The 17,691-nt window shown below is 35.5% G+C and overlaps 1 protein-coding gene across 6 annotated transcripts in view; it reads left to right on the top strand.

The window, feature by feature from the left end:
* TMCO3 (transmembrane and coiled-coil domains 3) overlaps positions 1–16,982 on the top strand; it is a 32,497-nt gene extending 15,515 nt beyond the window's left edge. The window contains exons 8-13 of one of the 6 annotated variants that reach the window (XM_062487955.1): positions 718–835; positions 1,436–1,631; positions 6,890–7,040; positions 13,407–13,486; positions 13,984–14,133; positions 15,811–16,982. In XM_062487955.1, coding sequence (XP_062343939.1) covers positions 718–835; positions 1,436–1,631; positions 6,890–7,040; positions 13,407–13,486; positions 13,984–14,133; positions 15,811–15,924 — 809 coding nt within the window. In that variant the 3' untranslated portion in view covers positions 15,925–16,982. Of the gene's footprint in view, positions 1–717; positions 836–1,435; positions 2,304–6,889; positions 7,041–13,406; positions 13,487–13,983; positions 14,134–15,810 lie in introns of those variants that run through there. The other 5 variants (XR_009932983.1, XR_009932984.1, XM_062487956.1 and 2 more) reach the window with 5 other exon arrangements.
* The last annotated feature ends 709 nt before the right edge of the window (positions 16,983–17,691 follow it).

The following is a 17,691-nucleotide window of genomic DNA, read 5'->3' as shown; positions in this document are numbered from 1 at the left end:
CTGACTTTACTGAGTGTCTGGAATCCTTGAACGTTTTAAGAGGTTACCAGATTAGCCCACTGCTACCTGTCATCAGGGCAGAAAGGCTAATTAAAAAAATTCACATCCTTCTTCAGGAAACAAAAACCAGTTCAGATGGTTTTTCATAGCTAACAGCTCTTCATATAAGGACCTTCAAGGGCCATATTTCTAGCTTCTCAAGCACTTCTAAATTTTTCCTTTTGAAAGTTTTGACATTGTGCTTTCTTCCACTTAAATCTCCTTCATACAAATCGTGTCAAAATACTCCTCACCCTCTGGAATATTCATTATAATGCCAGATTCAAGGTGTATATTTTACATATACTGGCTCGTATGTGTGTCTTCAGAATAAAGCCTGTATACTCTCAGTAGAGGGATTTCACTAAATGCTCTAGTAACTAAATTTCATTTCACTAAATGCAACTAGTGCTTAACTGCTAAGCAAAGTCTATGTTTTTATTGTGTAACAGAAGTTGCATATGAATATTTTGTTTGGCTTTTAATATGTCTTACAGAAACGTTTTAATTTACCTACTAGTGAGGGAAAAAATATCCCTAGACTACTTTGAATGACCTTCAGCCCATTAAGAGCTATTTTGGGTTTGCATTTGATTAAGCCTTTTCTAGATTTCTGAGCATTTGCAAGCATTCTTAGCTTCTGATGACTGTTTCCATAACCACTTTGCTGGTGTACAGGGGATATTGACTACAGCAGCGTACTGCTTGGCATGTTGGTTATGCAGGACGTGCAGCTTGGTTTATTTATAGCTGTCATGCCTACACTTATTCAAGCAGGAGTGAGCACATATTCCAGGTAAGAAAAATCGTTGTATGGATCTTCCCCCTACCCTTGCAATTAGTATGCAGATTGCTAGTATGAATGTGGAAGCACTGCAGTTAATGTCAGTTGCATGGAAAATAGGGAGGCCGTTCAGTGAGATTTCCTTTACCATTCCTACTTGTTGTGAAGTAGAAACCTGTAGTAGTCATACAGGAGTAGTTGTATGAAAATAATCTCTTTGCTATTGCTGATTTAGTCCTGTGTGGTAATTAAAATTTTTAGTGAGAAGCTTGTTACTGTAAAAAAAAAGTTAATTTCTTCACTTACTTTATTCCCACAGGGCATGTTTTTGTCAAAGACTAAGCAATAGTATTATTGTGCCTAATGGCTTACCTTGGAGATAGTCAATGCAAATCTTTCTGAGTCAACATGGAAGTAAATTCTAGACTGTAAAAGAGGTTTCTGGGCACTCTGCAGATTTAATCTTAATCTTGTTTACTAATGTATCTAAATACCTTCCTGTAGCTATTCAGCTTTGAGCATTTAAGGAATTAGGTATTTTCATTTATGGAGAACTGGTTGGCAAGTATGAGAGCACTTGAAAGAAACTTTTTGTTTGTTCTTCTCTTCCAGCATTTTCAAGGAAATTCTGAGAATACTGATACTGATTGGCCAAATTCTGTTTTCTCTGGCTGCTGTTTTTCTTCTATGTCTTGTTATAAAGACTTATCTCATAGGACCGTATTACCGCAAGTTGCACACAGAAAGCAAAGGGAATAAAGAAATCCTCATTCTAGGAATAACTGCATTCACCTTCCTTATGTTAACGGTAATCTTTTAAATTGATAAAACATTTTAATACATGTGATAGTTTACTTCATCAGTATCACAAAAGCCATCACACTTAATGGTATTGCATATACACATGCCTCTGTAATTATTTGGTTTGAAATAGTTTTAAAACAACCCCCAAATGTGCAGATGATTCCTGCATTATAGCACAGATGAGTGAGAAGAGATGCAATTTGTGAGTCAGCTGAAATTCTGCTGTTAGCTGTTAATACAGCCAGTTTAGGAATCATGATCTGAGTTTTAATTGTGAGCTACTTCATGCATTTGAAAATCATTCAGGGTGGGTTTTGAGATACTGATAATGACATTTGTTCGCAAGTTTCTTCTCAGTAGCAAATTCTCTAATGGTTTTTGTTATAAAATAATTTTATTTTTGTGGGAGACACATTTTGGGATGAAGAAAGTAGAGAAATGCCTTAAGGTTTATAGATTTTGATTAACCCTATTGGGTGTGGTTCATTTTCCCTTGAATTCTCTGTTTTTGTTTCTATCTCATATTTCAGCCTTCTGAAAAACTATACTGCTGGAGAGCAGAATGTGACAGTTGCTTGATAATGTTGTGGGTTTAACACTCCATTATCCTCAATGTGCAGATTGTTACATCCCCTGAGAATAATTAAGCCGTAAAGTTCCTGTGCCTGTTTTCGAGGTGTGTTTGCTTAGTTACTACAGTCCAACAGGAAAAGCTGACCTCCTTCAGGAAGAAGGTTAAGAAGAAGTTAGTTAGTGAGAATATAGCTTTAGTTAGTGACTTCTACTGTGTAAGTTAAAAATGCCATTGCTCTAAACAGCTATTCATATTTCAAATGTGTCCTCTAATAAGATAAGAAACAAAACTGGTCTCACTTTTTTACTTTCTAACAAGTGAACATTACCCTTGTAGAACAACTAATAAAAAACAGCAAAGAAACCACTGAAATTGTGTGAAATATGTGTGAAATGTTATTTAGAAGCAATTTTACTTTAATTAAGACTATGGCCTACATAGAATTGAGCTTCTTGTACCCACATTGCATTTCAAATACACAAGGAGTTTGTCTATGTGACTTTACACAATACATGTGTGTACTTGTATTGTGTACATGGGGGTTGGGGAGAATATGTTTGAGTTTGTTGGATTTATAATGCAGACTCTGAAGGCTTCTTCAGAGTTTTCAAAATTCTTCCCTTTTAAAGTTGATGAATAATTTATCAGAGGGAATGGCATGAATGACACTGTGTGTAACTTCAGTGAACCAGTTGAGATGCTTGATATTCACTGACACTTTTAAATTCATTGTAGTAATGGTACAAGTTATAGTTTGAACACACACACAAAAGAATTAAAAAAGTGTTTGCTTGTGGAGTTGAATAGGTGAACAAACAAATCTTTTGGAATACTGATCTTAATTGGTATAGATGCTGTAGTTTGTCAGAAATACAAACATAGGATGAGTGATAGCAATCTAAACTAAAACAAAATGTTGCATATCTTTGGAAAGGTTAAATTAAGGTTTTTTGGGTGCCAGGTAGGAAAACAATTGGTCTGTCATGGATTCTGCAAAGAACTTTCTCCTTGGAAAGCCAAGCCTAAATATTGAAGGAGGTCATATAACTAATCTGCAAACACAGAATTTTCTGTACTGGTGTAATTCTCAAAACGTTTTTGAATCTGTAGAGGAGCAATAAGAGAATTGTGACATAAGGAACCAATCTAACATGGTTTTAAACATGACCATTCAGGATCAATGGCCAAATTGGTAGTTTTAAGTCAAGATATTTACCAGGATGAGCTGAAGAATATGTCAGCCTGAGCATTCACTGGTGTAGTGTTGCTTTTTCATGTTCTGTATGAACGGAAACATTACAAGGAAAATTGTTTTAAACACTGATAATCAAGTGCTGTATTGGAAACCTGCAGGGACAACAATAGTCATATCATTCTTTAAAAACTGCAATTGTGTAATATTTTAAGGGCAATGGAAAAGTACAAAACCTGACCTGACAAGGACAGCAGTTACATTTATAGGACTGTGCATACACATGGAGAAAAAGTGGCTTCTAGTTTCACTGTCTGATAGTTGACCTGGGATGGTGGCAGGAAGTGGAGGCAAATTGTCAGTTTGCTTTATATACTGAAAATACAGTGATGTTTTTACAGTGCTTTACGTATGCAAATGTATGAGGCTTTTCTGCAGTGTCTTATTGATAGCATTACTAGAATTAGAATAGCCTTCTTTGCTTGCCAGAAGTACTTCTCAATGGCTTATAACCTGATTATGAACTCTTTCCTATCAATTAAATGAAGATTAAGGAAGAACTGTAATCTCAAATATTTTAGTTAATCATTTCATAGAATACATTTGAGATAGAGTTTTTACAAGGTTCACTTAAAATTCTTTCCATTTGCATTACAACTTCACTTTCTTGAAATGCAAGTTTAAAATTCAACTCTTTACTCTTGAGAAGATCTAAGTTACTAAAGCCTGAAATTCTAATACCTTTATTTCCACCAAAATTGTATTTAATTTTACTGGCTTACCATATTCATTAAGTTCTGTGATGATTAAAGAGTAGCCATAAGATAGACATCATTAGAGAATATAAGCAAAAACACCTCCTGAACAGATGGTTAAGATTCACCCAGAACATGTTATAGCATTAATATTTATTTCTTTATTTATTGATGTGGTAGAACATTTGAATATAAAAATCCAATATTCTAGTGAAAGCAAAGCAATCCTTTCTGAATTGGAGTAAAATGGGACCCCTGAATACAACTGAAAATTAAGTTGTGCTGAGAAAAAACATGCAGATTGACAAAATTTTTCATGTAATTTTGACTGAAAAAGCTTTCTGTAACCTGAGTTGAGAAGAGGACAGTGCAAAGCCCAGGGGTTAGTAATAGCAAAATCCCTGTTTGGTAAGGGCTGAACATTAGAAGTAATGCAAGCAGAGAGGGAATACTAAATGCTCAATACTTTCCAGGTTTTGCTTATGTAAAAAAACTCTGCTTCCTTCCTGACAGTAAAACAAGTCCTCTCCAGTATATGTGTGCACATGTGCCCATACATTATATATAATAAATCTTGATGCTACTGTTCTAGCTGAGGAAGTGTCTATTTGTAGGTAATACTATGGGACAACCTGCAACTAAGATGGGAATTGTAAAAGGAATTTCTGAATAAAGCTGCATATAAAAGGTTGGACTCTATGATCTCAAAGGTTTTTTCCAACCTAGCTGATTCTGTAAATCTGAAGAACAAATTGGAGGAGGGGAGAGAGTGTTAATAACATGATGTAGTTTTTGATTCTTTTCTTGCTCTCTGATACACTTCACACTTTTCTGTATGAAGAGTGACCTATGGATTTTGTAGAGCTGAAGTTATGTAGTACCCAGAGACTAGACAAGAAATAGTAAAACTTGCCTATTTTTTACCAGCCCCTGAGCTCCTACTTGGCTTGCCATAAACTGAAGGAATGTAATTCAGTTTTTATGCTGAGGGACCAAATTTCCAGTTAGACATGCAATTTGCTCCAGTTATGTCTGATGCTTTCTGAACAAACATGTTTCTTTCACACTCAAATTGCTCCTTGCTTGAAGAGTGATTGTCACAACAGTGCAGTATCATGCAATTCTGATACAAGATATGCTGCATCTCTTCCTTTATGGTAACCTAATCCTGTCCAAGGATTAATCCTTAATATTCCAAGGGAATGTTTAAAGCATTAGCTATAAAAGTTTTAATGTGGAGCTGTGTTGCAGCTGATGGCACTTAAGTGTGGGAAGATTATAGCTGAATAGTAAAAATAATTCCAGCTTTATTTGAATAGGCTATATTGGATCTTAATCATCCACAAGAGGTTGTGATTTCTAAAACAACAAATGTATGATTGAGAAGAACTTAACTGTTTCCTACTGATAACTGTTTCCTTAATTTAATTCATCTCTTGGTGATTTTAAAGTCCTTTGTATATATATTGTCTTCTTCCCTCTTACAATTTTGAATTGCAGTAAAAAGCACTGAAATTCCTTTTGTTTTAAAATGAGAATAACATTACATTTTTTGCTCTGCATGATCAGTATCGAGTTATGTTAGTTGACAGAACCAATTTTTTACCTTGTCTTGCAATAAATTACAGTTTTATAACAAATGCAGTTATGTGATGAGCATTCTGACATTATGACTTCAATATACAAAGGTCTTGGGGTTATTTTTAGGTGGCATCTTATGCTTAGTGTAGAGATTTGTTTATTGTGTCTTTTGCACTCCTCCATTAGTTTCACATTGCCTGAATTTTTGTTTGATATCTTACAGTAAAACACCATTCAAGATATGATGAATGGTGTCCATAAATGTACTATAGTGTATTCTTGTTTAATCTAAATTAGAATAAAAACAAGTTGTTGGTTTTAAATGTTCTATTAATATTCATAACATTGTTCTTTCTTAACGAGGTGATCATCTGCAGCTGCGTAATTTTGAAATAATTTTAAAACATTCTTTATACCATACCATATATTAGAAATACAGTTCAGTTTCTTTTTTAGTGTTCCAAGCATCACCTTAAGCAGTTGCTTTGTTTTGTTTAGTCTCTTTACATGTGTTTCATCTCTTCTTCTAGTACTGCATTAAGATTTTTAAAAAGCATGAAGCAGTTTGAATTCATTCAAGCAGTCATTGTGCTTCATTTCAGCAGTTTACTTTACACACTGAAATGAATCCCTATTCGGGAAAGCACATAGGCACATTTGAACTAAATTTACAATAATAAAACATAATTTATACCAGGGACTTCTGCTAGATTGAGACTCTTCTCCCAAATATTAGCTTAGATTTTCATTTTTTCCCTCTTGTTTGACAGCTGGAAAATACCTTGTTCTTACTGCTTTATTTCACAGCCTCAATCTATTATGTAATCCTGACTCCAAAGCAATCATAGTTTCTCTGTGACTTCTGAAATCAGATTCTGTCCTGAAGGGTCATTCAAAGCATTGCAATGTAGATTAAGAAATTTATTTTTGTTTTTGTGGGAAAGGAGGTCGCATAAAGGGATAAACTAGATTCGTGAGTCTTCTGTTTAAGTACAATACTGCAGAACATTGAAAATACATACACTGAATTCTGTTTGTTGTTGCACTTGCATAAAGGCATAGTAATTTCCTGCATTTGGTATAATGTAAAGTTTCATAGTTTCACTGTGAAATGGTATATAAAGTCACTCAGCAGTAGATTCTCTGTTATTCCTTAACAGATCACAGAGCTGTTGGATGTTTCAATGGAGCTGGGATGCTTCTTAGCCGGAGCTCTGATCTCTTCTCAGGGTCATATGGTTACTGAGGAGATTATGTGCTGTATTGAACCAATACGTGACTTTCTTGCCATCATTTTCTTTGCATCTATAGGTAACTTTCAAGAAATCTTACTTTAAAATACCTGATATTTATATGTAATATGAAATAATGTTTAATCTATGCTATGTAAAATATATATAATTTATAAAAACATTGCTTACAATATGTATGAGGGAAAAAAATGGTGTCTGTAATGTGAGGGGAGGAGATAGATTTTATTTTGTTAAAATACTGTGCTGTTTCTTAACCACAACACTGGTTTGCCTTTGCTACTGCTTTTAAATGTAACTTTCAGTTTCAGAAGCCCTTTTGGTGTTGCACTCCCAAGACTTGGTTTAGTCTCAGTTTTTCAACGTTAATTCTGAAATCATCCTATTTAAAACATGTAGCTAAATATTTTAAGATAAGAGGCCTTAGTTTGGTTGTTGATTCATAGGGGGTTTTTTGAATGTTCTTTTGTCTTCCCAGCAGCTGTATTTGTAAGTTATACTAAAATTGTATTACTATTTTGAGTCAATTGATAGAGTAGATTTCAGATTTTTGTGATTTGGTTTTTCTATAGAAGCAGAATGGCATCATAATTTTCTATACCTTGTTTCTTTAGAAATTTAGTTGGGAGGGTGTGATCTGTGTGTTCACAATGCAGGGGAAAATAATTGAAATATGTATCTCAGACACTACTTGAATGCCAACTGAAGTGTAGCACTGAGGTATAAGATGAGGGAGTAACTCATTCTGCCTGATATCCAAAAGGAGTTAACTCAGAATACTTACAGTAAATCAGTAACTTCCTTTTGAACTGCTGCATTCTCCAGCTGTCTGTGCGTGCCCCAGAACCCTTTGTCTAAAGGAAACTGGAACACGTTACTGAGGTGCTGGGCTACAGTGGGTGAGGAGACAGGCCCTGTGAAAGCACTTCCCTCTCCCTGTGGATTGTACAGGAGAGACATTGGTGACATTGCAGTGTCTAAGACAGGGTTTGGATGTGGCCTGGTGCACCAACCCAACCTCCTGGTGCACCAACCCAACCTCCTTCAATCCATGTTGACTCAGAAAGTCTTAGGGTTTGGGCTTGGATTTTTTCAATACTACTCTTGGTTTTTCTTCTGTTGTGATTTTAAGTTTTTTATTGTTCTTTTTATCTCAGTATATATTCAGATAACAGTAAAGTGCCATCATCAGCATAGTTTTAATGTTTTTCCTTGTATGCCTGTTTGATGCTCATTGTTTCATAACAGAAACTAAAACTGGTAGCTGTCAGAAATGAAATAGCTACGTTTGCCAGTTCTAATTTTATTTTTTTTTTTCAATCCAGCCCATGCTAATAGCATCTGGTGATGAGTCAGATTACTTAGTAATAAATATGTTTATTTGAACAACTTATTTTTTAATAATGGGAGGAAAGTGGTGAGCTCTGATGAAACTTGGGCCCATATAACTGACAAGCTTGGATGAGTAATTGCTAAATGCTCACAGATATAAGTTGTTTATGTGTTTCAGTAAGGATGGTGATGGAATGGATAGTGTTATCAGGAATATAATGCATGACAAGTGATTATAAGCCCAAAGTTGATTTTACAAGGGATTGAACAAAAATACTGTCCTACACTCTTGTGGCTGCATAAATTAAAACTAGACATAAGACTTTACTAGAGTAAAAAAAAATAGCAAGACCTCAGTTGACATGCTAGCAGCACTCCATACAGCCTACATTGTACTCTAAGGAAATTATTTTAGTCGTTCTGCTACAGAATTAAAAAATCTTAACAAATGTTGCCATTATAATTGCAAGAAGGGGAGAAAATTGCCTAACAAATTTATGTGATTTTACAGAAAATGGGTATTATTCCTGCCCCAGAAGAAAATTACCTAAAAAATCAGAAGAACCATGTTGTAGACATCTGACAAAATGGATAATGCTTGCTTGTTAAAAAAACCCCAACCAAGCAACAACGAAAACCCCTCCAAAACTAACAAAAAATAAGAGTCAAAACCCTAAAAAACCTCCACCCTCAAACAAAATCCCCTTCCTCCCCAAATAAAAATTACCCCCCCCCCCCCTTCAGTTACTTTTAAATTTTGTGCTTAACAGGAAATTCAGTGGGGTGGCAAGGAGGTAGGTCTTAAAAGGAGCTATGTGATCTTGCAAAGAAAACCCAAGTAGAAAAAAAAGTATTATTTTCTTTTTCTTCTTACTAGATTTCTTTTTGAAGACTGCTTACTTGCTCTATCTTGCAAAGAAAACCCAAGTAGAAAAAAAAGTATTATTTTCTTTTTCTTCTTACTAGATTTCTTTTTGAAGACTGCTTACTTGCTCTCTACTTACATATATACACATGCAAATTGTATGTATATATAAATAAATAGAGATTTACTGTGTGAAATTATGTAAAAGCCACAGGGAAAGATTCTCCCCCCCCCCTCCCTAAAGAGGAGGTTTGTTTGTTACTATATGCAGCAAGCACCTTATAGAGAGCAGAAACACTTGAGATCCTGAGGAACACCACTGCAGTGGTATCATTTCTGGTCCCTTTAGAATAAAGGCACAAATGGAAAAAAATTATCTTAATTGAGAAGTTCATACTGTAAGTATGTAATTTGGAAAAGTTCATTCCTATTTTGCTTGTCTTAAATACCTGCTTTTCTGTTCTTACTGCAGAAATCCTTCTGGTGCCTAAAAGCTGAGCTGAATAGTATTTGTTCATATAATATCCATAGCAGTGGACCTGCCCTTACCTTGACCTGTGCAGTGGTTCTGCTTTCAAATTTGCGCTTGGGTGCATTTGTGGGAATAGTGCACCTTTGCAGTTAGGCATTAACAGCTGCACTTTGAGTTACTCTCTATCTGTACGCTCATTTAGGCCTCTGGGTGTTCTTCAGGGTTCCTGGCGTTCTTTATGCCACCTGCTGAGGTTAGAGAACACCTTGACCAATCCCTTAGAGCCACATTTTGGGCACTTTCTTTCTCATTTCTGGTCATGTGCCTAGTACACAGATCTTCACCCATACATCATTTGATTTTGTTTTGATTACTTATTGGAAAGATGGAAGACATCTTTGTACAGACGGTTTGGCTGTTTTAAAAAAGCTCCATTATGTTTTTTTTTTGTCTGCATGTGGAGTATAGAGTTTGAAACTGGGCATCAGGACCCCCTCTGCCACTGGTGAGGTAACAAGTTACTTCCACTGATTGACAAGTTGTGTGTTCTCAATGGCTGTACAGATGTATCCACCTGCCAGGTTCCATATTTCCCTTCTGGATAACTCCTGTGATCAGTGTTAGACCTTGAATGCAAGAGGCTGAAAACCCTTTAACAGCTCAGTCTTTTTCTTGAGAAGATGGATGATGCTGACACTGCCAGCACCACCACTGACCAGAAGAAACAAGGATTATCCAAGAAGCCTTTTAACATTTCTGTTGAATCTGAGAAAATCAAAGGTAGATCCCAGTTGGAAGCAGTTAAGTGGCATGCATTGCCATCTCCTTATCCATCCAGCTCTAGTGCTTTGTTTTTCTGCATGGACCACAATGAAATTTGGAGGCTTCATGCTCTCAGAACTGACAATAGAGTCAAAAGGGCTTTCCCCTTTTCAGAAAGATTAAGAAGATTGGCTTTCCCCTCTGCTGCTTAATGATCTAGCCAGGGCTGTAGCATTTATTGCATTTGCTGGCTATGATCCTAGGTTCATTAAGACTCTTAGTGGACACAGTATCTCAATGCATAGCTAACTTGATTTTTCTGAGTTACATCCTGTCTTGAGGATGTGTCAGAATTAATTCTACTGGCTCCAGTTTGACCCACAGAATTCTGATTTTTGTACTCCTGTTTGCCATCAAAGATCTCCAGGATTGCTTTTTTTTTTATGTTTGATCTAACCATGATGTTGTCAAGGTGTTTGGATCTTCAGATGCTGTTCAGAAGCTATCCAGTAGATTGGTAGAATCCGTCTAATCGAGGAAAGAGGGAGTTTACTTGTTAAGAAAAAATACTTTTAAAAAGATTGTGTAAAGTCTTGCCTGTAATTGTCCATAGAATATATACCAACTTCTATGAGTGAGCTGTGCTTTTTGGCTTGACAGTGCTGCATCCCAAGCCCTCTGTTCCAGCTCTTTGTGAGCACTGCTTAGAGCTGAAGTCTGGTAGCTTGTGGTCAGCTCTGTAAAAGTGTACCTGTTATCCTAGCTGTTAACTTAGGGCCAATGTGACAGGTGCCAATGACACTGCTGAAGTTTTTGAGTTATTTGGAATGTTTCTTTCATGTTAGAGAATGATTTCAGAATTACTCCTGACCTTAGTCAAAGTCTGATCAAAGCCATTGCAATAATTGGCCACATTCATGCACCTTCTGCCTATGAAATTAATCTTTCTGATGGTGTTTGTGTTGTCAGGAAGGCGTCATGTGCTTGTATAGGAGTCTGATAGCACTTCTGGCCTTATCCTGGATTTTCATCTGGGAATGGGGCAAAGGTCTGTGCTGACTATAAAAATACCTTATGATGGGATTTATTTCCTTCAAAAAATATCTGGTTTCTGGGATGTTGATTTGTCTGCTCAGAATAGTCTGTGTGACAGGTTTAGGCCTGTTTTCACCTTGCAGACACTCTCCTCCAAAGGATTGTTGTAGAAATCTGCTGTAGTTTGTGCTTTGGCTCTTTGGAATATGGCTATAATCTCCACACTGGGCAGCTGTTCAAATGGACTTCAGACTGCCTGTGTGCTCCAGAACTGAAGCACGTAGTGCCACCAGTAGTGATGACAGCACTAGGCTTTATTTATAACCTCCCTTGGAAACCTTCAGTTCTAGATCTGGTAGAATTGTCCCTCTTATCAATCATGCCATTGCTGTGGGCTGTATTTCTCTAATTGCTTTTCATGTATTTTCTGAGGTCGGCCTCAAGGTGAAGGAGCACTGTGCACGTGATACACAGTGGAAACAGAGAAGCTACTTGCCCTTGCACATGCATTTGTGCATATATGTGGTTTTCTTTTTTTGGTGTGGTTTTCATCTCTTATTCTGCTGTCTCTCCTCTTATTTTGATAGTCTTTTGCATTTGTGCTTCAGTAGTTGGAAGGAAATTAAGAAATAAAACAGGGTGTGTGCATGCTGTATGGGTGGCACTTGTGTAAAGATCTCTGATGTAATTGAAGGAGGTTTCCATCAGCAATTGAATGTGCATACAGACAAAACCCTGTGAAGTTACTGTAAGTCTGGAAGAGATGACAAGTCTTGGTTCTCTACAGCTCATCTGGATCTGCAGCACTACAGGGAGGGAAGATTGGTGGAACCTTGTCACACATTAAAATAGGAAGTTATCTACAGCATTGATTTACATGCTTTATGCTTTAGAAAGCTAAATTCTTCTCCTTCATCAGAAATAACTGGGTTGGAGAAATGCCAGCTATTATGAATTTGTTGGGAACATCATCACTATGTTGATTTCACTTTTTAGAAGCTTTTATGAAAAAGGAACAAGCTTCTGAAGCTATACAGTTATGTTCGCCTGCGCACATTCCTTATACTTCAGAAAATAAAAATGGACTTAGTTGTAAGATTATTCCTCAGGGACTCTAGGACTTCTCCAACAAATATTTATTTTTATTATGTTTAATATTTGCAGGATTTAGTTTTATATTTCTGAGTTCTTTGAGGCTCTTGTTACCTTTCTTTTTTTTATAATTACCAAGTTAAAATGACCAAATATTGCAAAAAACCACAAAGACAATCCACTCCAACAAAATAAACACTATCAGCTCATAGCAGTGGGTTTTCCTATAATTCCTTAATTGTTAGACCATGCTCAGGGATTTATGGACTTACCTGATTGTAGTCTAAGTGACTTTTCAAGTTCAGGTGACTTTCACTGTTTGGAAGTGAGGGTCATAGAATGAAAACAGTTTGGACTTCTGTTGTAGCTATAGTCTGTGCAAATACTGAGTTTCATGTTCCTTGCACTGTGATAGCCCATTACCATATCCTTAAAAAAAAAGTTAAATGACCACCAAAATATTACAATGACTATGCATAACAATGGAATTATTTTCTTGCAGGATTTTTATAACTTTCATTAGATGTGTGTTTCAGTTCAGATTTTGTATTGTTGTCTGGTGTGGAAGACAAAAGGATTTAGAAATTAAAGTACTTGTCTATCAGTCATATGCAGCTTAATTCAGTTGGGAATACTGCCTGTGCTAAACCTCCCCAAAGGAAAAAAGGGTTGGATATTGCAGGAAATGCTTTTGTGATCAAGTAGGTAGTTAGGGCTTTAGTGATCAAGTGTTTGGTAGGTAAGTTAAGACTTTTTGTTTGATTGGTTTTGAGAATACTCTCTTGCAATTAAATATATTATTAACCCAGAAAATTACCATAGTAAGATATTGGTCTCAAACTGTGCAATATTGTTTTCTTTGCTTCTAGGACTTCATGTTTTTCCCACATTTGTAATATATGAACTCACAGTCTTGCTATTCCTTACGTTGTCTGTCGTCATAATGAAGGTATTTTCTTTCACATTTCAAAAAAATATTTTAATCTTCAATAATCTAAGTAATCTTTGTGCTGCATCCCCTAAAGAAAATTCTATGCAAGAACTGAACATTTGCTAAAACAGAGAATATAACTGTAAATATGTATTTGGAGGAATCTTACTGATTAGAATACAGTTTTATACAATATTCTTCAGGTGTTTAAAAAGAAAATTATTTAATGTTAAAAGTCGTTTGCACATGGCAAAGCATCCAGCTTGGGATTTGTGACAGTTATCAAGTGTTTTATTGTAGTACAGAAGATGCTACTTTTTACAGTGCAATGTACATTCATACATGACATTAATACAGAAGACACACTTGGAAGTCCATTATTTTATGTTATGTCCAAAATTATTCTATTTTATGCCGTATATCTTACAGAGATAGTACTATTTTATTTATTTCACTTATTTGTTTAAACAAACAAAACAAACCCACAATAACTCAAAAAAACACTGTTTTTAAAGTTTGTCTTGGCAGTGCTTGTCCTTTCTTTGATTCTTCCAAAGACTAGCCAATATATCAAGTGGATTGTCTCAGCAGGACTGGCACAAGTCAGTGAATTCTCTTTTGTTCTGGGAAGTAGAGCACGCAGAGCAGGGATCATATCTCGGGAGGTAAGCTGTTCAGTGGTTGTTAATTTCAATTTTTGCACCTGAATAACTTACTCTGTAATACAAAATCCCAGTATCTGAAATACCAATACACTCCAATTTTGTAGCACCTCTCAACTGTAAAAGAGTAGAATCAACCCATACAAATGGATGCTTGTATGTCCCTGACATGGTTCTTATTGCTGGTTTTTACTTGTTTCATATTGTACTTTAATATTTTCAATAGCTTAGTTGTAAATGCTTTGTCTTAACTTCTCTCACTTACAACTTAATTATGTGAACAGTGAGTTGCAGATAGCACCCAAGTCACAAAGACTGAGAAGCCCTTGCTTTTAAAATCTTGATACAGCTCTTGATAGAGGTATAGGAGTGCACAAGACAGAAAGAATATAGGATTCAAGGAAGGAAATACCAGTAAATAAGAATTAGAGAGCAGATATTGTGAAAATTGCCTTAACATTTAAACAAGCAAATAAACTTGGATTCACTTTAACCTGTAAAGCTTCTTCATTTTAAATCCTCCACAGAAGAAACAACCAATGTTATTGGTAGTCATTAAAAAAGTCCCCCTGGAAAGAAGCCTTTAAACTTAGTTTTATACTGAACCTGTGAGAATGTAACTTTTTTTTTTTTTTTTTGGAAGATGAATTCTGATTTAAGAAATTAAGGAAATTATGGTTCTAGAGATAAAACAACTGACCTCACTTTCTTGTACTAGCTGCTTTATCCTCTGTGCTTCTGCTCATAAAAAATGCTCTCCTGGTGCTCCAGGGTTTTCATTATTTGAGCAAATGGACTGCATAGTGTTGGAACCAATTCCAAATAAAGCACATGTGAAAAACTTACACAGTGCTGTTCACTTGTAGGTAAAGGTGATTCACTTTCATGTTCACTTCTTCATATAATTAAGAGCTACAAATATTGCATGTTTGCATAGAATTTCAAGATATGTGATCACAGAACCAGTTCAGGGGCCCACCCACTGAGCTTGGAGGCTTTTAGGCTTTCAGTTTTTTTGCTCTCACATGATTATCTGCTGTATAAGTTTGTATACCTCTAAAATGTCCTGAACTCGTTCTTTTGCTTGAGACCTCAAAACTACTTCCTGCCGCTCTTTTCTAGGACTTATTCAGACTTTGTAGTTAGGATCTTTTTTTCCCCAGAAGATGTACAGTATTACTTAAAGGGATTTTTGGTTGCTGTTTTTTGTTGATAAGTGAACTAGCAGTGAACTTCGCCTTTATCTTATTAAACCAGAATAGTTAGAATGGTGGTGGATTTTTATTTTATTTGTTTGCTTGGGTGGGGGTCTTTTTGGTTTGATACGTTTCTTTGGGGATTTTTATTCTGTATTTTAAATAAAATAAATCAAAGGTCAATTTTTTTTTTTTTTTTTACAAATACTGTCAAAATTGATCACTTCACATAAAAACAACTGTTTTTTCCTTAGCATCATAATGATATTTTTGCAATTGTATCTTCACACCAGGTAAACAGGTAATTAGATGATTTGAGCATGCACTTGTTTGCTTTTGTAGCAGTATGCAAAGTTGTTTAGGAAGACAGGTGAAGCCTCTTGAAAACATGATCTACAAGAGTCTAATCTCCTCAGACTTCTAGATACTTCTTTTTACTACCATGTAACCAAGTGGAATAATGGCTTTTACTTGCCTTTTGCAGGTCTATCTTCTTATTCTGAGTGTGACTACTCTAAGCCTTTTACTTGCCCCTGCCCTGTGGAGAGCTGCAATTATGAAATGTGTTCCGAGACCTGAAAGACGCTCAAGTACTTGATCAAGATTTGCACAAATAGAAGAATATGTCCTCTTGCAAGGAAAACATCTTCATTGCTCATTGTATTTCTATGCACTCAGAAGAAAAGATCTGTTGAGTAGTCAGTCCTCTTAACAAGCACTTGGTTATAAGCCTTATACTGACCTTAAAACAAAACAAAATTCAATACTAAAAAATAGTTCCATCTTGTGAATTGCACACCTTTTACAAAATTTACTTTAACTCAGATTGGAATCTGCTAGGATACTTGTTTCTGATCCAATCTGTTACTCAGAGCATAAATTATTTTTTTAAAATATAGCATCATGCAAACTATGTTGATTATTTTTTTTGCCTGACTGTGCCTTTTAATTTTCATCCTGTTAATGCTGGTTCATCACCAGATTTTGTTCAGAAAGGAAAAAAGATATGGATATCTGTATTATGGTGCCTATGGTATCTTCTTTCACTAAATGACTTGAGTCATTTTTGCATTTAGGATTTTAATATAGCAGTATAAAATTAATTACAAAACAAATTTCTAGTGGTAAATAAAAGAGTGATCTACACAAAGCAAAGTTTTAAATGTTTAGCATCACTTCTAAGCAGTTAATTACATATTCCAAATCATGCAGCCAGTACTGCATGATGTTTCATTCCAAATTGCAGCATATAATGTATTTTCTTATTGTGGCATAGTTTGTGCTAGCTCTTGTATTTATTTACATATTTGACTAAAAATTTAAAGTAAGAAAGGGCATAACTTGTGTTTGCACACTGACAGTTGTTACCCATTCTTGTTGCTAACTGCTGCTACAGTAATGGTTTGCAGGGGTGTTTTATTTTAAATCGAAAAGAAATGTAGTAAAACTGGGAAGTGTAATTTCAATTAGATGTGAAAAAATAGCACTTCTGTAACCTTGGAGGTTGGATCTTAGTTGACACTATTCTATATTTGAAAATATTTTAAGTAAATTAACTTGCAGAAAACTGGAAACAGCAGGCTGGATGTGTGTTTGCAACCCCATAACCTTGTAAGTTATATTTACATTGAATAAATTGTTAGTCTTTTTAAAATACCATGATATTTTAGAAAACAGTGTTTTGAATGTGATCTTAAATGTGTTTTTTCTTTAAAATGTTGTACGTAGTGAGATAGATTGTGTAAAAGCCCATTCTTTAAGTGCCATGGAGAAAACTTTAGTAAGCTATAGTCTACTCTGTGACAAAGCGTTTAAGAATCATCTTGAGGTTTATCTGCTAAAACCAGTACTATTTAAGATACATTAACACTTCAGGTCAGTACTGCAGTGTCATTTGAAATAACATTGATACCCACAAAATGGTTAGGAAAATGCATGTTACCAGGTTTAATTTGCCAAGTAAAATGAAAATTGTCCTCCTAGTAGTAAAACAAAGCTTTGGATGGATTTTTGTGCTCTATACCTCTTTCCCCTGTAGCAGCCTCGGTTTCTTCTGTGTTTTCTCTGGCATCTACTGGGCTTGTTCAAATGAAACTTGGATTCGTCTGGAGTGTGTGTGTACTGGTGGGACAGGGTAGAGATCATAATATTTGAGTCCTTGCTCAGTGGATTCAGGGCTTTCCCTCTAGGCACTAATGCTTCATAAAGGTTGGAGGAATGTATGGCAATTCCACCTCCCCTCAAATGGTTTCAAAAGTTGTCGCAGAACAGACAAATGCCGAGAAAAAAGCTGCCCTATAAATAAAATATTTTTTAATAAAATGAATCTATAACATAAAAGAAACTCGCAACTGATTTGTTGGTG

Source organism: Cinclus cinclus, chromosome 2, assembly GCF_963662255.1.
Source record: "Cinclus cinclus chromosome 2, bCinCin1.1, whole genome shotgun sequence".
Taxonomy (NCBI): Eukaryota; Metazoa; Chordata; class Aves; order Passeriformes; family Cinclidae; genus Cinclus; species Cinclus cinclus.
This window is presented reverse-complemented; position numbering and strand designations above follow the sequence as displayed.